The sequence below is a fragment of the Lepidochelys kempii genome, chromosome 23 (assembly GCF_965140265.1).
Source record: "Lepidochelys kempii isolate rLepKem1 chromosome 23, rLepKem1.hap2, whole genome shotgun sequence".
Lineage (NCBI taxonomy): Eukaryota > Metazoa > Chordata > Testudines > Cheloniidae > Lepidochelys > Lepidochelys kempii.
In genome coordinates, this window is record NC_133278.1 from 14366184 (window position 1) to 14389541 (window position 23358).

At 64.6% G+C, this 23358-nt stretch overlaps 2 protein-coding genes across 2 annotated transcripts in view; one reads left to right on the plus strand and one right to left on the minus strand.

Moving 5' to 3' along the window:
* Positions 1 to 22947, plus strand: part of SHANK1 (SH3 and multiple ankyrin repeat domains 1) — a 24497-nt gene extending 1550 nt beyond the window's left edge. The window contains 24 exon segments of the mRNA XM_073321308.1: positions 15 to 206; positions 1883 to 2000; positions 2003 to 2049; positions 5193 to 5309; positions 5394 to 5424; positions 5427 to 5470; positions 5719 to 5785; positions 6712 to 6751; positions 6753 to 7004; positions 7181 to 7350; positions 8074 to 8121; positions 8124 to 8186; positions 8710 to 8784; positions 10085 to 10316; positions 13725 to 13807; positions 14056 to 14180; positions 14691 to 14826; positions 15066 to 15149; positions 15791 to 15814; positions 16174 to 16230; positions 16602 to 16723; positions 17202 to 17304; positions 17634 to 19950; positions 21176 to 22947. Of these exon segments, the coding sequence (XP_073177409.1) occupies positions 15 to 206; positions 1883 to 2000; positions 2003 to 2049; positions 5193 to 5309; positions 5394 to 5424; positions 5427 to 5470; positions 5719 to 5785; positions 6712 to 6751; positions 6753 to 7004; positions 7181 to 7350; positions 8074 to 8121; positions 8124 to 8186; positions 8710 to 8784; positions 10085 to 10316; positions 13725 to 13807; positions 14056 to 14180; positions 14691 to 14826; positions 15066 to 15149; positions 15791 to 15814; positions 16174 to 16230; positions 16602 to 16723; positions 17202 to 17304; positions 17634 to 19950; positions 21176 to 21734 (5106 nt within the window). The 3' untranslated portion in view covers positions 21735 to 22947.
* Positions 1 to 23358, minus strand: part of NOSIP (nitric oxide synthase interacting protein) — a 357930-nt gene that overhangs the window by 44806 nt on the left and 289766 nt on the right. The gene's annotated exons all lie outside the window — the stretch shown is intronic.

Sequence of the window (23358 nt, forward strand, 5' to 3'; positions counted from 1 at the left end):
ACGCGCTATCTCAGAGTTCCACGGTGACGCTTGTCCTGTGCTCCTCCCCTGCAGAGACCCCGCTGTCACTGGCAGCCCAGCTGGAGGGGACCGTCGACGTTATCCGACTGCTCTGCCTCGGGGGTGCTCACATTGATTTCCGGGCGCGGGACGGAGCCACCGCTCTGCACCGGGCAGTGTGCACCCGGCGCTATGCGGCCCTGACGGTACGGAACCCGCCACCCTCCCCTCACTGCGCTGCACTGGGGGCGGCGTGCACCCGGTGCTGGGGGGGGCACGAAGGGGATGAGGGCACCTAAAGGATCTGTGCAGAGAGCAGGTGCCATGTGGATGGAACTGTGTTGTTGCAGCGTGCATTGCTGCAGTGTGGGCGCAGTACACCGGTGCAGTGTACGCACACATGGTGTGTGCTGGGCTGGTTGCAGCGATGTGCATTGTTGCAGGGCATATGCAGTACGTGGGTGCAGTGTGCGCACATGCAGCGTGCAGTGGGCAGGATGTTGCAGCATGCATTGCAGTGTGCGTGCAGTATGTGGACGCAGTGTGTGCTTACGCAGCATGCAGTGGACAGGTTGATGCAGTGTGCATCGTTGTGGTGCACATGCAGTACACCAGTGCAGTGTGTGCACACACAACGTGCAGTGGGCAGGATGTTGCAGTGTGCATTGTTGCGGCGCACATGCAGTACATGGGTGCAGTGTGCGCACACACAACGTGCAGTGAGCAGGTTGTCGCAGTGTGCGTCGCTGCAGTGCGTGTGCAGTGTGGACGAAACAGATGTGTGCAGCATGTGATGGTGCAGCGAGTGTTGGTCTGTCGTGTGTTTTTGTCTGTTATAGCGGCGCACCCGTTCTGCTATAGCTAAGGCGGGCAAGTTGTTTCTGTTTCAGGGATGACTCTTCTTAGTGCTCTCAAATCTGCATGCTTACTTGGGTGCCCTGGAAACATGCTGGGACTCTTGGTGGGGGGTGGGGCGGGGGGCGTGGCGACAGGGGTCTGCAGACCCCTGGAAACACCCCAGCATTTCATAAGGTCGAGAGATTCTCCCGGCACAACTTACACCCAGGCAGCCGTCGTGGAGGTTGCGTGGGCACGAAACGTACCATGGCATTCCCTGGCTGTCAGAGGTTTGAGTGTCACTGTGTTTGTTGCTCTGGACCCAGCCAGCCAGGGCTCTGCATTCACCGAGTCCTTTTTGTCTTGAAATAAAGTGTGACATGGCGGGCACACAGGGCACACGCAGTGCAGCGTGGGCCAGCACAGCGGGCACTCAGCGGGCATGCTGCGGCAATGAATCGCGCGTGCTGGTTGTGCGCAGGGTGCGGGTGGATGAGCTGCGATTGCTGCCAGTGGGCATGCCGTGAATTGTGTGTGTCGTGCATATGCAGTGTCATGTACGCAATGCATGTTGTGGGTGCGCAGTGCAGTATGTGCTGGCAACTGGACATGTAGCCTCAGCAGTGTGTGCAGATGCCGTGGGCGCAGTGTGTGTGCAGTGCGTGCTGATGCCATGGGCGCAGTGTGTGTGCAGTGCGTGCTGATGCCGTGGGCGCAGTGTGTGTGCAGTGCCTGCTGATGCCGTGGGCGCAGTGTGTGTGCAGTGCCTGCTGATGCAGTGGGCGCAGTGTGTGTGCAGTGCGTGCTGATGCCGTGGGCGCAGTGTGTGTGCAGTGTGTGCAGATGCCGTGGGCGCAGTGTGTGTGCAGTGCCTGCTGATGCAGTGGACAGGCAGTGAACACAGTGTGTGCTGTGCAGTGCGTATTCAGTACGCTGCACCGTGTGCGCTGACGCAGTGGCCGGTGCAGTGTCTGCAGTGTGCCTGGGTGGACATTGCCGCCCCATCTCACTGCCCTGCTCACATCTTTGCTCCTCGCCTCCCCAGGCACTGCTGGACCTTGGGGGCTCCCCCAATTACAAGGACCGTCGGGGCCTCACTCCCCTGTACCACACGGCCATGGTGGGGGGCGACCCACGCTGCTGTGAGCTGCTGCTCTACAACCAGGCCAAATCGGCACCATGGACGAGAACGGCTGGCAGGAGATCCACCAGGTCAGAGCCCGCAGACAGGGACACCCCCTTCCTTACAAAGACAACCTGAGACAGAGAACCCCTCAAGCAATCCATTCCTGGTCATCCAGTCCCAGCTCCTGGCGGTCAGAGGTTTAGGATCCCCAGAGCATGGGGTTGCCTCCCTGACCATCTTGGCTAATAGCCATTGATGGACCTACCCTCCGTGAATATATCTAGCTCTTTTTTGAACCCCAGTTCTACTTTTGACCTTCCCCACATCCCCTGGTGAGGAGTTCCACAGGTTGACTGCGCGTTGTGTTAAAAATACTCTCTTCTTTGTTTGTTTTAAACCTGCCGCCTGTTAATTTCATCGGGTGACCCCTAGTTTGTGTGTTATGCAAATGGGGGTAAATAACACTTCCCTAGTCCCCTTCTCCTCGCCATTCAGCATTTTATAGATCTCTATCGTATCCTTCACTGTCTCTTTTCTAAGATGAGCAGTCCCTGTCTTTTTAATCTCTCCTCACATGGAAGCTGTTCCATGCCCTTAGTAATTTTTGTTGTCCTCCTCTACTTTTTCCATTACAATATATCTTTTTTATGAGGTGGGGCGACCAGAACTGCACGCAGTATTCAAGATGTGGGCAGACCACGGATTTATATAGAGGCATTATGATCTTTTCTGTCTTATTATCTATCCCTTTCCTAATGGTTCCCTAACAATCTGTTCACTTCTCTGATTGCCGCTGCACTTTGAGCGGACGTTTTCAGAGAACTCTCCACAATGACTCCAAGATCTCCTCCTTGAGTGGTACCGGCTAATTTAAACCCCTTGTTTTGGATGTGGAGTTGGGATTCTGTTTGCTGACGTGCATTACTTTGCATTTATCAACACTGAATTTCATGTGCCATTTTCTTGCCCAGTCACCCAGTTTTGTGAGATCCCTTTGTAACTCTTTGCAGTCTGCCTGGAACTTAACTCTCTTGAGTAATTTTGTATGGTCTGCAAACTTTGCTACCCGTCTTTCCTGTTCATTTATGAGTATGTTCAACAGCACTGGTCCCGGCACAGTTCCTTGGGGCCCCCTGCTATTTACCTCTCTTCACTGTGAAAACAGACTCTTTCTTTTTCCTTTCCTATCCTTTAACCAGTTACTGATCTGTGAGGGGACCTTCCCTCTTACCCCCTGACAGCTCACTTTGCTTAAGAGCCTTTGGTGAGGGACCTTGTCAAAGGCTTTCTGAAAGTCTAAGTACACCATATCCACTGGATCCCCCTTGTCCACGTGGGTTGACCCCTCAAAGAATTCTAATAGATTGGTGAGGTGTGATTTCCCTTGACAAAAGCTGTGTTGACCCTTCCCCAGCAAAGTATGTTCATCTGTGTGTCTGATCATTCTGTTCTTTTCTGTGGTTTTACCAATTTGCTACTGAAATTAGGCTTAACGACCTGTAATTGCCATGATCGCCTCTGGAGCCTTTTAAAAAATTGGTGTTACATTCGCTATCCACCAGTCACCTGGTGCAGAGGCTGCTTTAAGCGATCGGTTACACACCACAGTCCATAGTTCCGCAGTTTCTTATTTGACTTCCTTGCAAACCCTTGGGTGATTCCCGTCTGGTCCTGGTGACTTGTTACGGGAATTGTTCCAATCCTCCTCTGTGGCCACCTCAATCTGGGACAGTTCCTCAGATTTGTCACCTAAAAAGCATGGCTCACATGTGGGAATCTCCCTCACACCCTCTGCGGTGAAGACCAACACAAAGAATTCATTCAGCTTCTCCGCAACGGCCTTGTCTTCCTTGCGAGCTCCATCAGCACCTCGATTGTCCAGGTTTCCTGCTTCCGATGTACTTACAGATATATATATATATATATATATATATATATATATATATATATATATTTTAGCTAGTTGCTCTTCAGATTCTATCTTGGCCTGATTATGCTTCTACACTTGACTTGACACAGGGTTTATGTTCCTTTCTCTTTTCCTCAGGAAGATTTGACTTCCAATTTTTAAAGATGTCTCTTTGTCTCTAATCGCCTCTCTTACTTTGATGTTCAGCCATGGTGGCATTTTTCTGGTCCTCTTACTGTCTTTTTACTTTTTACATGTAGTTTGAGCCTGTATTATGGTGGCTTTAAAAAGTTTCCATGCAGCTTGCAGGCATTTCACTCTTGTGATTGTGCTTTTTAATTTTAATTTAATACTGCTGTGGGGTTTTTTTTGGTATTCTTCCCCCCCCCACCCAACAAGGATGTGTGTCCAGTGGAGGACAACAAAAATTATTAGGGGGCTGGGAACATGACTTATGAGGAGAGGCTGAGGGAACTGGGGTTATTTAGTCTGCAGAAGAGAAGAATGAGGGGGGATTTGATAGCTGCTTTCAACTACCCGAAGGGGGGCTCCAAGAGGATGGAGCTCGGCTGTTCTCAGTGGTGGCAGATGACAGAACAAGGAGCAATGGTCTCAAGTTGCAGTGGGGGAGGTTTAGGTTGGATATTAGGAAACACTATTTCACTAGGAGGGTGGTGAAGCACTGGAATGGGTTCCCTAGGGAGGTGGTGGAATCTCCTTCCTTAGAGGTTTTTAAGGCCGGCTTGACAAAGCCCTGGCTGGGAGGATTTAGTTGGGGTTGGTCCTGCTTCGAGCAGGGGTTGGACTAGATGACCTCCTGAGGTCCCTTCCAACCTGATCTTCTATGATGTGAAATTTAACTACGTTATGGTCGCTATTCCCGAGCGGTTCAGCTGCATTCACCTCTTGGAGCAGGACACTGTGCACCACGTGGGACTAAATCAAGTTATTGCCTCTCCCCCTGTGGGTCCCAGGACGTACCCGATGAGGACACCTCCCACCCCCAAAAAAGAGACCCTCTCAGTCAGATTCCCTCATGAGAACCCACCCAGCCAGACCCCCTGCAATGGGGCCAGATTTCCCCCCCCCGACATCAATAGGGTCACCCCCATGATGGGGACCCCCCTCTGATAGGAAACTCTCCCCCCCCACACACACACTCCAGACCCCACATCGTTTCAGGAACCCCTGCCCACAAGTTCCCACTGCTTTTCCCAGAGCTGCCCAGCCTGTGTGGGGAAAGGTGTGGGGGGGTGGTGACTGTGCCATTCAGCGCCCCCCACACCACTGCTGACGTGTGTCTCTGTCTTGCCCTCTCAGGCCTGCCAGCACGGGCATTCCCAGCATCTGGAACATCTGCTCTTCTATGGGGCTGAGCCGGGGGCCCAGAACGCCTCCGGGAACACTGCGCTGCACGTCTGTGCCCTCTATAACAAGGTGGCGTGTGTGAGACCGTGCCCCCCCCCCACTGTCCTCTTCCCCCCCAGAACGCTTCCCATCTCACGCCACGTCCTCCCGCAGGAAAGCTGTGCCCGCATCCTGCTCTACCGCGGGGCAACAAAGAGATTAAGAACAACGGCGGCCAGACGCCTTTCCAGGTGTGTGTGTGTGGGGGGGGGAGATGGTGGGAGGGGGCAGGATGGGCGGGGTGCGCAGGGGGTGGTGGGGGTGCAGAACGGAGGGTGCGCAGCGGGGTGCAGGGGAGAGTACAGGATGGGGGCGTGCAGGGTGGAGGTTGTGGGGCAGGGGTGCCTGGCTTGAGGGGTGCAGTGCGGGATCTGGGGGGTGTGCAAGGGTGGGAAGCATGCTCTGATCCCTTCCCCCCACCCCTCTGCGCCTCCTCCAGGTGGCTGTGATTGCTGGGAACTTCGAGCTGGGGGAACTGATCAAGAACCACCGGGATGCTGACGTGGGTGAGTCGGGGCGGGTCCTGGCATTCAGCCACCGCCCACCCCCACCCCCCCCGCCCCAGGGAGAGCCCCACCCCCATCCACAGGCCCCAGTACCCGCTCTGTGGAGAGCCTCTCAATGTTCAAATATTAGGTGTCGCACCCCGGCCATCAGGGGACAATTAGAAAGACAAGATACAAGAACGGGGGGAAGGGGGCTGTTTGGATGTTTGACCCCCACCCCCACAGGTGAGGTGCCAAATTTATTGGGGAGGGGGATCGGGGACCCCCTGCTACAGGAGAGCTCACCCCACATCTGCCCCTCCCCTGCTCAGCAACTCACTCTGCCTGCACCAAGCCTCCCACCAGTTCCACCCCCGGACCCTTCAATTTTGCTCTCGCCACCAGTTCTGCCCCCCAGTCCTCCTCAATTCTGCTCCCGCACCCAGTTTCGCACCCCAGGTCCCTTCAATTCTGCCCCCATCAGTTCTATCCCCCTGCCCCACTTTCCCTCCTGCAGCCCCTGGGGCTCTTCACCTCCCTCTCCCGGGCCTGAGGGGGCTGTAGTGGGGTCCCCCCTCCCAGGCTGGTATTGGGGGGAGAGTGCCCCATCCCACCTATGAGAATGGGGTTGGCTTGCGGGAGGGCGGGGCAGGGAGGGAGAGCTCTGTCTGCCTCCTTCCGCACCCGTGATTGGCTGCCCATCCCCAGGAGGTGGGCAGTAGGGAAGGGCAGCCAATCAGAGAGGGTGCAGCTTAACCCCCCCCCCCTCCCCTGCAGGGGCAGAATTGGCGACGGGGAGGTGGTGGCTCTATCCCCAACCCCCTCCAGAATATGTCCCCCCAGGCCTGACTGACACCCCCCCCTGCAAACCTGGGTCTCCCCCCCTGCAATTTCCCCCCATCTCATGTGCCCCGCACCGGCGCCCCCTCTGACTGTCTGCCCTGCAGTCCCATTCCAGGAATCCCCGCAGTATGCAGCCCGGCGCCGAGACGGGGGGGCGCAGCCTGGGGGTGCCCCACCTCCTCCTCCGGGCCAACAGCGACACCAGCATGAACGTGCCCGACTGGATGCTGTACGGCTCCCCTGCCGCGCCCCCGCCGCCGGCCACGGTGGCCGTGCAGGCCCCGAAGATCGCCACGGGGACCATACGCAGCGCCAGCAGCCCCCGCGGCGCCCGCACCCGCTCCCCTTCCCGCGGGCGCCACCCTGAGGACGGCAAGAGGCAGCAGCGTGGACGCCCCCAGGTACCTGGCTCTGGGAGGGGAGTGGGGGCTAGTGGTTAGAACAGGGGGGGCTGGGAGCCCGGAGTCCTGGGCTCTCTCCCCAGCTCTCGGAGGGGAGTGGGGGTCTAGTGGTTAAAGCTGGGGTGAGGGACTGGGAGCCCAGAGTCCTGGGTTCAAGCTGTCTGTCTCTCTGCAGCTCCAGCGGTTTCCCCAGGGACTCGGCAGCGGGCGGGACCCTGAACAGCCGGGGAATGAAGCGGAAGCTGTACTCCGCGGTGCCGGGCCGCACCTTCATGGCCATGAAACCCTACCAGGCACAGGCAGAGGGCGAGCTGTCCCTCAGCAAGGGCGAGAAGATCAAGGGTATGCTGCCGGGACGCCTGGGTTCTGTCCTGCCGAGGGGGGAGGGGACACGAGCTCTGAGTGCAGGACTGGGTCCTGGGTTCTGTCCCCAGGGCAGGGAGTGGCTCCCAGTGGGTGGGGTGGGGGGGAACCGGCCAGGGGTCAGGACTCCTGGGTTCTCTCCCCAGCTCTGTGCCGAGAGATGGCGCTGGGGGTGCGTGTCAGGGGTGCGGGCGTGTTGCTGGTCTGGGGGTGTGTGGTGGGTTCTAGACTCCCTCTCTGCACCGGGGGGGAGGGGGTGCCTCTTGGGGCACGACCTGCGAGGTTTGGGGGGGCTGAGGGGAGCAACAGGGGCTGCTGTGGGGGACAGTCTGTCCAGCCAAGGGAGGTGTGTGGGGATGCTGGGGGTTGTTGGGGCAAATGGGGATACAGGGGCAGACAGGGTTTGGGGGGCCCTGCTCTGACCACATTCTCCCGCAGTGCTGAGCGTGTGGAGTCAGATGGGGGCGCAGGGGGGCAGATGGAGGTTTGGGGGGCATGGAGGGGGGTACAGGGGGGGGTGGATGAGGGCACAGGGGCAGTGCACGGGGTTTTGGGGGGCCCTGCTGTGACCCGTGCTCTCCCCACAGTGCTGCGCATGTGAGAGCACAGGGGGGTGGATGGGGGTACAGGGGGCAGATGGGGATTGGGGGAAATGGCTGGGGTTTTGGGGGGGCCCTGCTCTGACCCATGCTTTCCCTGCAGTGCTGAGCGTGGGCGAAGGCGGGTTCTGGGAGGGGCAGGTGAAGGGCCGGTCGGCTGGTTCCCCTCGGGCTGCGTGGAGGAGGTGCAGACCAAGACACAGGATGGAAAGCAAGGTACCAGCAACCCCCCTGCCCCAGCAGCTGCCGCCCCCCCCCACTCTCCCCTTCTCCTGCTTCCAACCACTCTGACCTTTCTCCCCCCTCCCCGCTGCTCCCTGGTTCCCCCCTCTGCCCCCAGCTGCTCACCCGCCAGGCCCCTTGGGGAGGGCCACGGTGTCTGTGCGCCCCCCTGCCCAGCCAGTCTTCCCAGTCCCGCCCCCACACCGCCTCCCCCCCCCCCCGCCCCTAGCCCCGGCCAGCACCAAGCCTCTGCTGACACCTGGTGGTTGAAGGGGGAAATATTTCCAGGGGGGAACAACGTGCCCTCAGCTGGGGGGATCTCTGGGGGGATCAGGGGGTGGGGCAGAGGATACCAGGAGTGGGGGGAGGCCGGAGGGAAGGGGGGCAGAGGGAAGGTGCATGGGGTGGGCAGAGGGCAGCCGATGCATGGGGATGGGGGGGCAGGGGTTCAGGAAGTAGGGAGGCCGGGGGGGTGTCTTCCCCCCCCCATGCTCACCCCCTCCCCATTCCCTCGCAGAGAGCCGGAGCGACAAGGCCAAACGCCTCTTCCGACACTACACGGTGGGATCCTATGACAGCTTCGATGCCCCAGGTAAGATGTCCCCCCTCCCTGAGGTCACAGCCCCCCCACGCCATGCCCCTGTGGTCACAGGCCCCCCTGTGGTCACCCCCTGGCCCTCTTCCTGAGTACAGACCAGGCTGGGTCCGTGGGAAAGTGAGGAGGAGGGACCCCAGCTCTGGGGGGGTCTGGCTGGTGAGCGGGGCTCAGTCCGGGGGGCGCAGGGGGTTGGAGCTGTAGTTCGGTGCTGGGGGTCAGGGTAGGGGGCTGAGAAGTCAGAGGTGGGTGCAGGGGGAACGGAGGTTTGGGGCTTGGGGGGGTCAGTGCTGGGGGTCAGGGGTCAGCAGGTCAGGGGTCGGTACTGGAGTGTCTGGCGGGGGAGTGTGGGGGGCACTGTCCCTTTCTGGCTGGCTGGAAGCCCAGCCTGGTGTCCGCTCCATGCCGCATCTCAGAGACACCCCCACCCCACCCCGCCCCTGGCTGGGAACCAGGAGAACATGGGCTCCATATTTTGGGGCAAGTTTCCGCCCCCCCATCTCTGAGAAGGCAGCCCCACCCCATAGCGCAGATGCCCTCCCTCTCCCCCCATTGAACCCAGGCATTCGGGGGGCAGGGCAGGTGCCAGGTGTCTGTGTGGGGAGCAGGGGGCACCGGACTCCTGGGTTCTATTCCCAGATCTCCCCACAGGCTGCGAAGAGCGGGGAGGGGGCCTGGCCCAGAGGTCAGGAGAATGACTAGGGGGTGTCTCTGGCGGCAGGGATGGGGGCCTGTCTGCCTCGCTGTCCCCTGTCCCCCAAGGGCATCGGGGACCTCCCCCCCACTGCTTCCCTGGCAGGGCCACTCGCCATCTGCCGGCGCAGATGGGACCCAGCAGGGAGCCATCCCCACCCCCCCCCCGAACCTGGTGTTTAGAGGGGAGCGAGAAATGCTGCCTCCACCAGGCCCCCCAGCCCTGCCGTGCCCCTCACTCCTGACCCGCAGCCCCCTGCTCGCCAGCCCTGCCCCCCCACCGAGCTGTGCGTTCACCTTGATTTGCTCTGCACTCCTCTGCCCCCCCCAGCCCCCCAAGGACTCGGCACATCCCGGCTCGGGGTGTTTCGGGCACGGGCACTGTCTCTGCTCCACATCCCGGCAAACGTCCTTGAGCTGAGGCTGGTGCTCGGCTGCTGCCGAATCTAGGACTGGGCGGGGGGGCGGGGGGGGGTTGGGCCTCTTGGAAAGCGGGGGGGGGGTGTCACTTGGGGTCAGATGCCCCCTGGGGGAGACCCGCCCCAGACGCCTGCTTTGCACCAGCGTGTGCCACCCCTCCTCGCACCACGGGGCGTGTGACCCGGTTCGTGTTCACCATTTGGTGAAAAGGATTTTCCAGCCGGGCTCCAGGCTGAGACACCCCCTCTTCCCCCCACCCTGACCCTGCGGGGAACCTCGCCCCCAGGGTCCCCTCATCCGGCGCCAGGGGACAGCGAGAGAGGCCAGGGCGCGGGGGGCAGCCGGGAGCGAACCCATGACCACGCAGGCGATGCTTTGACCCGGCAGGGTGGCGAGATGGGGCCAGAGGTGTCTGGGTGAGTGGAGTCGGGGGGAGTGAGAGGGGAATTTAGGTGAGTGGGGGCTAGCTGGGGGGCGGCGCAGGGTTGTAGGTCGGCGTGGGGGAGCGTCTGGGTGAGGGGCACAGGGTGTGTATATGGGGCACAGCGGGATGTGGGGCAGGAGTGGGGGATGGGGGGCAGGGAGCTCTGGTAGTTCCCCCGCCCCCCCTGTGACCCAGGATGGGGACGTGTGGCGGTGGGGGGAGGGGCTGGGTGTTGGGGGAGGGGCTCGGGGACGGTCCCTGCACTTTGTGTTCTGGGGAAGTGGGGGGCGGCCCGGAGTAAAGAACAGGGGCTAGAAAGTGGGGGGCGGGGGGCGCCGTGAGCTTGTGAGATGGGATGGGGGGAGTCAGATGGGGACAGCCAGTGTGTGTGTGAACGCCTGAATCCAGTGCGTGCCCCCCCCACCCCCAGTGCTGAGCAAAGATGTGACCTCTCTGGGGTGGGGTGGGGGGGGGGCTGGGTATCCGGGACCCCTCGCCCGGCGCCGGGACGCGGCTGACTCTCGTGGCTGGGGGGGGGCGGGGGGGGCTGGATATCCGGGGACCCCTCGCCCGGCGCCGGGACGCGGCTGACTCTCGGGGGGAGGGTGGGGGGGGCTGGATCTCGGGGGACCCCTCGCCCGGCGCCGGGACGCGGCTGACTCTCGTGGCTGGGGGGGGGGCGGGGGGACTGGATATCCGGGGGACCCCTCGCCCGGCGCCGGGACGCGGCTGACTCTCGGGGCGGGGGGGGGCTGGATATCCGGGGACCCCTCGCCCGGCGCCGGGACGCGGCTGACTCTCGGGGCGGGGAGGGGGCGGGGGGGGCTGGATCTCGGGGGACCCCTCGCCCGGCGCCGGGACGCGGCTGACTCTCGGGGCGGGGGGGGGGGGCTGGATATCGGGGGGCCCCCTCGCCCGGCGCCGGGGACGCGGCTGACTCTCGGGGCGGGGGGGGGGGGGGCTGGATCTCCGGGGACCCCAGCCGCGGCTCTGCGCCTCCGTCTCCCCGCAGCCTCCCCCGCGGCCGGGTCGGTCCCCGCCGCCGCTGGCCGGCGCCGAAGGGGTTAACGGAGCCGGCTAGCCGGAGCGCAGCGGCGGCGCAGCAGCGTCTCTGCCTTGCGCGTCCTGCCCCCCCCCACAACCCAGCCCCCCTCCCCCCCCAGTCCCGGCGCTGCCCGCCCGGCTCCGGCCCCAGTTCGCAGCCGGTGGGGGCCATGATGTGAGTATTGTGCCGCCCCCCCCCTCCCGCGCCGCCGGGCCCCCCCCCCGCGCCGCCGGGCCGCCCCCCCCCTTTGCTCCCGGCGATGGCGGGGCGCGATGCGGGGACCCAGCCCCCGCTCTCCTCCAGCTGGCCCGCGCTGGGGCCTCGGCGCCGGAGCGTCTGGTACATCTACAGGTAGGGCCCCCCCCCGCGCCGCGCCGCGCCCCCTCCCCCCGCCGCGCCCGCCATTCACAGCCAGCCCCATTCACTCCAGTCATTCATCCCCCGCGCTGCCCGCCCGCTGCGCACCCGGGGGGGGACGGACGCGCGGCGCAGGCTCCGCGCAGCCTCGGCGCAGCGCTGCGCGCCTCCCCCCCGCGGCCCCAGCACCATCAAACCCCCCCCCCCCCCCCCAGCACCCGGCCGCTCGCCCGCGGGCCTGGGCGCTGCGCAGCCCGGGCTGTGTGTGTGGGTGCGCACGTAGCCAGCCTCTGTGTGTGTGTGGGGGGGGGGGGGCAGTTCTCTGTGTGTAGTGCTGTCTTGGTGTGAATTTCCACAGCCCCGAGTGTGCGCGTGTCCCTCTGCGTGTGCACTTTGGTGTGTGTGTGAATGCTGGTGTGTGTAACTTGTGTGTGTTTGTGGGCACACCCCCTCCTGGTATGTGTGCATCCTGAGTGCCCAGCTCTCTCTCCCCTGCTTCCGCAGCTCTGTTTCTGCAGCTGCTGCTTCATTGAGTTATGTGCTCGGATTTGGGTGGAAAGATGCTGTGTGTGTGTGTGTGTGTGTGAGCTTCTAGGGAGGGATGAGGGTGCCTGTGTGTGTTCCCAACGCGGTTGTGTGTCAACATACCAGAATACACAAGTCTGGGGGGGGGTGTCTGTCACAAGTGTGCAACGGTCGTGCACAGGATGTGCAACCAGTGTTGGAGGTGGCTGCCTGGGGGCCTGTTCGGACAGGAGGGAAATGCAGATTGGGGGTCCCCTAGGGACACAGCTAGGGGTGAGGCTACTGGCAGTTAAAGGGGAGTGATGCCAGTGAGGGCTGGTGGTGCCTGGGGGAGCCATGCTAGCCATGGGATCTGGAAGCAGTGAGAACACGCTGCAAGCAGTGAGGAGGGGAGGGTCTTGTGATAGCCGAATTCACTGCACCTTCCACAGGTGTGTGGTTGCAGTGAGAGCGCCCAGCGGAGGGGTCTGGGATTGCAGTGAATGTGCACTGCAAAACGTGTCTAGCACCTGTGATTGCAGTGTGAGGTGGGGAGGTCTGATCGCAGGAAGCATTTTCTGCAAACAGAGGGGGATATGTAATTCCAGTGTGAGCAGGGGTGGGTGGGTGTCTGATTGCAGTGTGGTTCTGTGATGACAGTGAACACACTGCATGCAGCACGTGGTGTCCGTGTGCAGTGTGAGTGCCCTGCACACAACTGCTTCTGGCCCTGCAGTGGGCAGCATGGACACCATGTTCCTTACAGTCTCAGGGTGAGGGCACTGCATGCAGTGAAGGAGAGGGGCTGTGATCACAGTGAGAGTACCCTGCACACAGCATGTGTGGGTGGGGCTGTGGTTCTACTGTGAGTTGGGGCTCTGTCACTGGAACATGGTGGGATTGTGATTGCTGTGTGAACGCACGGCATGCAGTGGTTATCTGTGATTGTAGTTAGAGCGCACTGCACTCAGCGAGGGGGTATCTGATTGCAGTGTGAGCACCCTGTGCCGGTCTGTGACTGCAGTGAGAGGGCGTTGCACGCCACTGGGAGGTCTTGTGAATGCACTGCATGCAGCATGTGGGGTCTGTGAGCACAGTGTGAGCTCCCGGCATGTGGTGTGTGGGGTCTGTCCCTGCAGTGAAATGCAGGGGAACCGTGCTCCCTGCCTTTGTAGTACGAGTGCACTGCACATGGAGAGGGGGTGATTGCAGCGTGAGTTCACTGCACGCGGAGAAGGGGTGATCGCAGGGCGAGTACACTGCTCATGGGGGGGGTGATTGCAGTGTCCGTTCACTGCACGTGGGAGGAGGTGATCACAGGGCAGGTGCACTGCATGAGGGGAGGGGGGCAATCGCAGTGTGGGTGCACTGCATGCAGCATGGCTCCAGGCTGCAGCCAGTATCCCTGGTGTGCAGTGGGGTCCAGAGCTGCGGTGTGGGGCGGGGGCAGTGAGTACTCACAAGCCCCCCTGATGTACCCCCCATCTCTTGCAGTGACTACATCATTAAGGAGAAGACGGTTTTGCTGCAGAAGAAGGACAACGAGGGTTTCGGTTTTGTCCTGCGTGGAGCCAAGGGTGAGGGGGCCACTGTGCTGGGGGGGGAAAGAAGGGCCCGAGGGGGAGCAGAGGCTGGGAGGCTTTAGAGGGGTCCCCCATGGCTGGAGCAGCCTGGAAGGGTGCCTCGGAGGTGGCCCGTGGGGGGGGGGGGGGTTTCTGCCCTGGGGAGGTGCAGTGGGAGGAGCCGCCCTGGGGGAAGGCAGGGGGAGAGGGGTTCCCCAAACATCCCTCCCCTTCCCACCGCTGACCCCGCTCTCTCCCCACAGCGCAGACCCCCATTGAGGAGTTCACGCCCACCCCGGCCTTCCCCGCCCTGCAGTACCTGGAGTCTGTGGATGAGGGGGGCGTGGCCTGGCGTGCCGGCCTCCGCATGGGGGACTTCCTGATCGAGGTAAGAGTGTGTGGGGGGGTTACTCAGTCACTCCCCACCCCCTCCTGTCAGGAGTGAGGGGCACTGGCAGGGCTAGGGAGAGCCCAGGGCCGGGCTGGCAGGGGGCTGCGGGTCGGGAGAGAGGGGTGCCAGCGGGGCTGGGGGGGGTCCAGGGCCGGGCTGGTGGGGGGCTGTGGGGCGGGAGTGAGGGGCACCAGCGGGGCTGGGGAGGGGCCCAGGGCCGGGCTGGCGGGGGGCTGCGGGGTGGGAGGGGGGGGACCCAGGGCCGGGCTGGAGGGGGGCTGCGGGTCGGGAGTGGGGGGGGGCCCAGGGCCAGGCTGGCGGGGCGGGAGTAGGGGGGCCCAGGGCCGGGCTGGCGGGGGGCTGCGGGGCGGGAGTGGGGGGGGGGGGGGCCCAGGGCCAGGCTGGCGGGGCGGGAGTAGGGGGGCCCAGGGCCGGGCTGGCGGGGGGCTGCGGGGCGGGAGTGGAGGGCACCGGCTCCCCTGACCCTGTCCCTTGCCCCCCCCCCAGGTCAACGGGCAGAACGTGGTAAAGGTCGGGCACCGGCAGGTTGTGAACATGATTCGCCAGGGGGGCAACAACCTGATGGTGAAGGTAGTCATGGTAACCAGGAACCCAGAGATGGAAGAGGCCATGAGAAAGAAAGGTGCAGCCTCCCCCCGCCCCCCGCCAGCTCCTCCACACGGGGGGGGCAGGACCCCTGGTTTCCACCCCCAGCCCTGGGAGGGGCGCGGGGGTCTGGTGATCAGAGCAGGGGTGCTGGAGCCAGGACACCTGGGTTCTCTCCCAGCTCTGGGAGGGGAGGGGGCTCCGGTGCTTGGGGGTGGGGATCTCACTGTCTGTCTGTCTGTCCCCTCACCTGGGAGCCCCTTTGCCCCCCTACAGCGGCTCCCCAGCAGACGAAACGACTGCCCCCCCCAGCCATCTCGCTGCGCTCCAAATCCATGACCTCTGAGCTGGAGGAGATGGGTAAGGGGGAGGTGGGGGGGGAATTGGGAGGTATGTGGGGAAGGGTCTGTGCTGGAGCTGGGGGAGGGGGGTGATAGTCCCTGGAGGGGTCTGTGGTGGGGGCAGGGGTGGGTCCCCAGAGTGAAGGGGGAGGGGTCTGTGGTGGGGGTGGGGTCTGGTGGGGTGGGGGAGGGGTCTTTGCTGGAGCGGGGATGGGGGCCTGTGGTGGGGGCAGGGGAGGGTCTCCAGAGGGGCTGGGGGAGAGGTCTGTGGTGGGACAGGGGTGGGGAGGGTGGTCTGTGGTGGGGGATGGTTTTTGGGGCAGGACTCTCATACTCTCTCTCTCCCACCCTCTGGGACCTGGGACCCCCTTGGCACCTGGCAGTGGAGAAAGGTATGTGTGTCCCCCCGCCCGGGCAGTGCCCCCCCACGTCTCTGCCCAGGGGTGCCCCTGTCTGAGTCCCTGGTGCAGATTGGGGGCAGCAGGGGGAGCCCCCAGCTTGCGGCGGCTGAGGGGTGGGGGTGGGGAGGTCCAGTGGGAGGGACAGGGGTGGGGGGCCCAGTTCTTTCCCAGGCTCTGGGCACCAGCACCTCGGGGGGGCAGGGCCCCCAGGCCTCCCCACCCCATCTCTAACGCTGTCCCCTCTCGGTGTCTCCCCCAGTATCCCCCTGGAAGAAGAGAAGTGGTGAGTGTGAGCTGGGGCCAGGCGCAGCCCCCCGCCATGAGCTGCCTCCCACTGCTTCCCCACACCAGCCTGTGCGCCCCGCCGGGCTCCTAGTGCCCCACGCCCACTGGCCCCGCCCCGTCTGCCTGTGCCTGCTCCCCCCAGCTGCCCTGCACCCCCTTTTCCTGCTTCACCCCCCCAATCTCCACGCACCAGCCCCCCCTCCCTGTCCCACCTGCCCCCCCAACTCACGCTCCCTGCTCCGCTGCTCCCCCCACCCCGGTCTCGCTCCTACCCACTACGCAGGGCTGCCCCGCCCTGGGGTGACCCTCCCCACCCCTCACATCACACTCTCCCTCCTTCTCCTCCTGTCCCTGCAGATTATGAGCCAGCGCTGGCCACGGAGAAGAAGAGGACAGTCTATCAGATGGCTCTGAGTAAGGGGGGAAGTGGGGCCCGGTGGGTGGGGGAGTGGGGTCTGGTGGATTAGAGTGTGGGGTGAGGGCTGGGTGCCAGGACTCCTGGGTTCTCTCTCCAGCTCTGGGAGGGGAGTGGGGTCTAGTGGTTAGAGCGGGGGGACTGGGAGTCAGGACTCCTGGGTTCTATGCCACCTCAGCAGTGCCAGAAGTGGGCCAGACAATCCATAGGGTCTCTTGTCTCCAGTCCAAGCTGCCTGGCCTGCAGTGTGTGTGTAGAGACCCCCCAGGTCCTGGATCTGGGCCTGGGGTGGGGGCAGGGCAAGGCGCCTCCCTGCCCCCCGCCCCCCTCAGCCAGCCCCCCTCACCCTCTGTCTCTCTGCCCCTCGCAGACAAGCTGGATGAGATCCTGGCTGCAGCTCAGCAGACGATCAGCGTGGGGGAGGGGCCCAGCTCCGGCGGGCTCCCCTCCCTGGGGAAGGCCCGTGGGCCCAAGGGCTACTTCACCTCCGAGGTAGGAGGGCACGGCCCCCAGGCCCTACAGCTGGGCCTCGCTGAGGGGGCACACCAGGGGAGGGGGGATCTAGTGGGTTAGAGCTAGGGGGCTGGGAGCCAGGACTCCTGGGTTCTCTCCCTGGCTCTGGGAGGGGAGTGGGGTCTAGTGGTTAGAGCAGGGGTGGACTGGGAGCCAGGACTCCTGGGTTCTCTCGCTGGCTCTGGGAGGGGAGTGGGGTCTAGTGGTTAGAGCAGGGGTGGACTGGGAGCCAGGACTCCTGGGTCCTCTCGCTGGCTCTGGGAGGGGAGTGGGTCATTTTCTACCCCCCTCCCTACTCCTGCCCATCACCCTCCTCACCAACCCCCATCCTGGCCTCTTTAACCCCCCACCCCATCACCCTCCCCGTGGTGCCGCCTTAACCCTTTCCTGCCCTGGGTGGTGCCCTTACTCACTCGCCGCCTGCCGCTTACACTCCCCCACTCCAATGTCTCTGCAGTCGAACTTCGAGCCGCATCGGATGGGGCAGCCTGGGTACGAGCGCCCGTCGTACCTGCCACCTGGTGGCCCCCAGGGCATCATGCTGCGCCAGAAATCCATCGGTGAGGTGGGCCGGGCTGGGAGGGGAGCGGGGCTGGGACAGCGGGCGTCTTTCACTGCCGGACTCCTGGGTTCCGTTTGTTACATGGGGAGGGGAGGGGGGTCTAATGGGTTAGAGCAGGGGGGCTCGGGGCCAGGACTCCTGGGTTCTCTCTCCAGCTTTGAGAGGGGAGTGGGGTCTAATGGGTTAGAGCAGGGGGGTTGGGAGCTAGGACTCCTGGGTTCTCTCTCCAGTTCTGGGAGGGGAGTGGGGTCTATGGGTTAGAGCAGGGGGGCTGAGAGCTGGGACTCCCGATCCCTGGCCGACCGCTGTCCATCTGTCCATCCGCAGGCTCGGCGGAGGACGAGAAGCCCTACCTGGCTCCCCCAGCCATGAAATTCAGCCGCAGCTTGTCCGTCCCCGGCTCGGAGGATATCCCCCCGCCCCCCACCACCTCCCCTCCCGAGCCCCCTTACAGCACCCCCCCCTCCGCCACGGGCCGCCTCACCCCTGCCATGCGCTCCACCTTCAACCCGGCCGCCGAGGCCAAGCTGTACCCGGCCTCGCTGCACCAGGAGCCGCCCGTCTTCGAGGGCCCGGCCCGGCGTGAGAAGCTGGCCATGTACCGCCAGGAGCTGGAGCGCGGGGCAGAGGCCGGGGCCGCCCGGGGCTGGCGTGGGCACCACCCGCACCCGGAGCTGCGGTACTACAACCTGCCGGCCCGGGCAGCCAGCGCCGCCATGTACGTGCCGGCCAAGCCGCTGCGCCGGAAAGGCCCGCTGGTGAAGCAGACCAAGGTGGAGGACGAGCAGAGGCAGCAAGCGGCTGCCCCCCAGACTCAGCCGCCCCCGACGCCGCCCGCCCCGGCGACGCCCGCCCCCGAGAAGAACTCCATCGCCATCCCCACCATCGTCATCAAGGCCCCCTCCACGAGCAGCAGTGGGCGCAGCAGCCAGGGCAGCAGCATGGAGACCGAGGGGCAGCCGGAGCCGGCCCCGGTGCCCGCCCTGCCCCTCCAGAACAGCATGGACTTCACTAGCCAGTTCGGCGCGGCCCTGGTCGGGGCGGCGCGGCGGGACCGGGAGTGGCACAGCGAGGCCCGCCGCCGCTCCGCCCTCTTCCTCTCCACCGAGGCGCCGGAGGACGAGGTGCCCGAGCCGGCTCCGGCGCCCCGGCTCCGGCACTCGAAGAGCATCGACGAGGGCATGTTCTCGGCCGAGCCCTACCTGCAGCTGAGCTACGCCCAGCCCCTGCCTCCGGGCACCTATTACCAGCCGCGCCCCGCCAAGGCCTACGGGGCTGCCGGCACCACCAGCGCCTTCACCACCGTCTGCTCCAGCTTCCTGCCCCAGCTCCAGCCCCGGCCGGGCGGCGGGAACGCCCCGCCCCTCATCCACCCGCTGACGGGCAAGGTCCTCGACCCGGGCTCGCCCCTGGGTCTGGCGCTGGTGGCCCGGGAGTGGGCGCTGCACGAGTCGCACTCTCAGCAGCTGCAGCAAGGCCGGGCGGAGGCGGAGGCGGAGGAGCGAAGGTCCCGCCCGTCCTCGCCCCGGTTCGGGGAGGTGGTGCCGGAGCCCTCCGGAGGAGGCGGCTCCATTCTGCGCCTGTGGGGGGCGCCGGCCGGCGAGCCGCGCCCGGAGAGCCCCCGGCGCCAGGCCCCCTCCGAGCCCAAGGGCGCCCCGTGGGCGGGGGAGAAGCGGGGGGAGGAGGGGGCCGGGGGCGAGAAGCTACATGTGCGCTTTGTGGAGAACTGCCGGCCCCGGGAGGAGAGCGAGCCGGCGCCGGCCCGGGGGGTGGAGGAGAACGGGCTGCCCCTGCTGGTCCTCCCGCCGCCGGCTCCCTCCATCGACGTGGACGACGAGTTCCTCTTCACCGAGCCGCTGCCCCCGCCGCTGGAGTTCTCCAACAGCTTCGAGAAGCCCGACTCCCCCAAGGCGGGCCGGGAGCCCCCCGCCGCGCCCGCCCCGGAGCCGGCGCCCGCCCCGCCCCCGCCCACCGCCGCCCTGGACTCCACCACCTCCAGCCTGACCTCCTATGACAGCGAGGTGGCCACCCTGACCCAGGGCGGGGCCCCCGAGCCCCGGGAGGCCCCCCACGTCAACTTCTCCTCGGTGGTGTCCTCCATCCAGATCCCGGCGCCCGAGCCCCCCGAGGCGGTGACCGACTCGGGCATCGAGGAGATCGACAGCCGGAGCAGCAGCGACCACCACCTGGAGACCATCAGCTCCGTCTCCACCCTCTCCAGCATGTCGGGGCTGTCCAGCGAGGGCGCGGAGCTGCTGGACAGTTACGTCACCTACCTGGACGGCCAAGCCTTCGGGGGCCCGGCGGAGAAGCCCGGCAAGCTGCGTTCCCGGCCCTTCCCCGCCCGCCGCGACCCCGCCACCCCCACCAGCTCCACCATCTCCGTGGCGGCCTGCGCCGAGAGCGTCTTCGCCCTCACGCCCGCCCCGGCCCAGGAGCCGCCCGCCCCGCAGCGCCGCTCGCCCACCCTGCCCTGGGAGGAGGCCGGGGTGGCCAAGCCCTCGCCCGTCTCGGCCATGAAAGCCAGCATCATCAGCGAGCTGAGCTCCAAGCTGCAGCAGATGAGCGGGGTGTCGTGGGCCCGGCCCCCCGACGGCGCAGGCCCCTTCGGCGCCGACCGGCCTGGCTCCCTGCAGCGCCAAAGGTAGCATCCGGAGGAGGACGGATGGATGGAGGAAGCCAGAAGCACCCGCCGGGGGCGCCCCGTGCATGTCTCTCACCGCCACGCCCGTCACTCATGTGTGCTTTGGGTTTGTTTTGGTTTCTCGCTCATCCGCGCCACGCCCAGCACGTGTGTGTGTGTGGGGGGAGGCCGGGACCCTTTTGCGCCAGGCGCTGCATGCGTCCATCCCGTCATCTTCCCTCCTGTGCACGCAGTCGCCCACCCAGAGGGCTGGGTTCTTGGAGGCTGGTCAGGGGTGGGGGGGGCCACTGGGGCAGTATGTCAGGCCCTGCGCACACACCCGACCCCCCCCATCTCCAGTGCCCTCCCGCCTCCTGCAACGCACCCACGTCCGGTTTCCTAGTGATTCCTGGCTCGCAGCCAGTTTGAGAGGGGGGTTCCTCTGTCCCAGAGCCCATCCCAACTCCAAGGCTGGTTCCCCCCCCTTGTGGGAATCCACTGAGTCCCCCCCAGAAGGAGTCTGTTCCCCCCGCCCGCTGTGCACCCACAGAGGCCCCCTTCTGCCCCGACCCACCAGTGCCCTGCTGCTGTCTTTAATTTGCTCCATTATGTCGTGTATCTGAGGGCTCGTCTGCACTGGGAGAATTCACCTGTGGGAGATGGGGACCCGCACCACCCATGGGGCAGGGTATTGGGGGCGCGACCTCCCCCCCCCCAGGAGTAACCTTGGAGAGAAGACGTGGCAAAGACTGGCAAATCAGGAGTCCTTACACCCAGCTCCAACTACTAGACCCCACTCCCCTTCCAGAGCTGGGGAGAGAACCCAGGAGTCCTGACTCCCAACCCTCCTGCTCTAACCACTAGACCCCACTCCCCTCCCCTCCCAGAGCTGGAGAGAGAACCCAGGAGTCCTGGCTCCCAGCCCTACTGTCCTCCCAGAGCTGGGCTGGAAGGGGCCCTGGGCTGAGTCCCAGCAGATGCGGGGCGTGGGGGGCAGGCGCAGCAGATCCCCGTGCCGGGGCAGATCCCCGGTGCGGGTGCAAGAGGTGGTGAATTTCTGCTCTGCAGGCGAGCCCCCGTCATTGTGTGCCGCTTGCCCCATGGCTGCTTGTGCGCTCTCCGGCGTGCGTGGGGGGGTCCAGCCCTGGCCTCTGCTGGGTGCTGGCTGCAGGGATGCAGGGGGGAGGGATCGTGGTTTGGGGGAGAGGAGCACCCCGTGACCATCTCTTCCCTCCCCACCCCCCAGGCTCCCCGAGGACGCGTCGGGCCCCTCCAAGCTGCCCAGCAACCTGTTCCACAACTGGCCCAAAGCGGGGCCGGGCGCCAAGCCCCCGAAGAGCGTGGAGTTCGACATCCGCCCGGCGCTGCGCCGTGCCCCCAGCCCTGCCACCCTGCCCAGCGAGCACAAAATAAGCCCGGCCCCCCGCCCCTCCTCCCTGCCCATCCTGCCCTCCGTGCCCCTCTACGGGGGCATCTACGACCTGCGGGGCTCCCCCCCATCTGGCCCCTGCCCCTTCCCTGACTTCCCCTCCGGCAGCCGCTCCCTCTCGCCCACCCACTTCCTGCCCCCGGCCACGGACAAGCCCTTCGGCGCCAAGCCCCTGCCCTTCTGGACCAAATTCGACGTGGCCGACTGGCTGGAGTACCTGAAGCTGGGTGAGCACCGCGACCGCTTCCTGGACAACGAGATCGACGGCTCCCACCTGCCCTCGCTCACCAAGGAGGATTACATCGACCTGGGCGTCACCCGCGTTGGGCACCGCATGAACATTGACCGCGCCCTCAAGCTCTTCCTGGAGAGGTGATGAGAGAATCCCCCGCCCCCAGGAGAGGGGAGCCCCTAGCCCCCCCCCCCCCAGGAGAGAGGGGAGCCCACCCCAGCTGCCCTGAGGACACAGAGGCCTGAATGTATCTGACGCCAGGATCAAGGAGAAGCCGTGCGGCAATGCCCCCCACCCCGAGAGAGAGGGGCCCCCAGCAATGACCCCACCTTGGAAAGAAAGGGGCCTTGAATCCCATCGGGGGGCAGAGGGTGCTGGGGGGTGAGGGAGGGAACCTGGTGTAATGGCACCATGCCGGCTCACACCATTGCATGGTTGTGCGTGTTCACTCGTGCACCAGCTTGCACTGTTGCTCACGCTTCCCCGCTCGCCCACGCACCCCCTTGCATCATCCCTAGTGCGCGCGCTCTGTGCACCATCCGCTGCAACGTGTCCACTCGGCTACGCGCCGGCTTCTCCATTTGCACACTGTGAACGAGCGTACGTTGTCGCTTATGCATGTGCGCTTGCTGCCATCTCGCACCACTGCTCACGTGTGCACATTCACCCGTGCACCAGCTTGCATGATTGCTCACGTGGATGCTCACCTGTGCACCCACCAGCATCATCACTACCGTGTGCACACTAGGTACCATCTGTTGCACGTGTACACTCAGCCGTGCGCTAGCTCGCACATTTGCACACTGAGAAGCAGTGTACGTTGTCGCTTGTGCATGCACAATTGCTGCCATATCCCACCGTTGCTCACGTGGACACGTAGGTGCACGTGGGGTTGCACCAATGCTCGTCTGCACGTTCAGCCTCATGACCCCTTGCACCATTGTCCACGTACTCAGCTGCTTGAACCCTGCTTGTGTCATCAGGCACGCGCACATTCAGCTGCTCACTAGCTCGCAGCCTGCACTGCGCACCAGCTCGCACCATGGCCCACGCACGCATACTTGGCTGGGCGCCAGCTTGCACCCTCACTCGCGTGCATACACTTGGAGCACTGGCTCGCACCATGGCCTGCACGAGCGCAGTCGCCATCACTTGTATGTGTGCCTTCACCGTACCCTCCCCCACCATCTTGCACACCAGCCCTCCCTCTGCCCTGCCACTCGGGCTGGGTCACACTTTCTCACACACGTGTCAGGGGCTGCATGGTCCTTGCTGGGCTGTCCGTGGATTTGGGGCGAGCCACCCCTCCCTCATGCTCCAAGGGGGAGGGGTGAATTGGGGAGCAACAGGATTTAGGGTGGGGGGGGACAGGCACAAGATGGGGGGGTTCCTGAGGGTGATCCCAACTGGGGTGGGGGGGGGCTGTTGGCCAGGGGGACCCTCACCTGTTTCTAACCTTCCCTGCCACTCACTGGTCTCTGAAGTTCTGCTCCCCCTGAATTGGGGGGGACACTAGGGCCCCTGGGCTCCCCGTCCCGGCCGATGCTCAGCTGCCAAAGAATTGGGGAGTTGCTGGGGACCCGGGACACCTGCCCTGCAGCTGGATTGGCACCACAGTGATCAACTTTGCTCTGGACCGTGGGCGGCCCTCTGTTGTGACTGCTTGGGGAGGGGGGTGGCCGGGGGGGGCCCTGTTTTTTTTTGCTGTGATCCCCAGCGTGAAGCTCCGTCCAGGGGGGTCCTCCCCCCCACACTTCTCACCACTTCA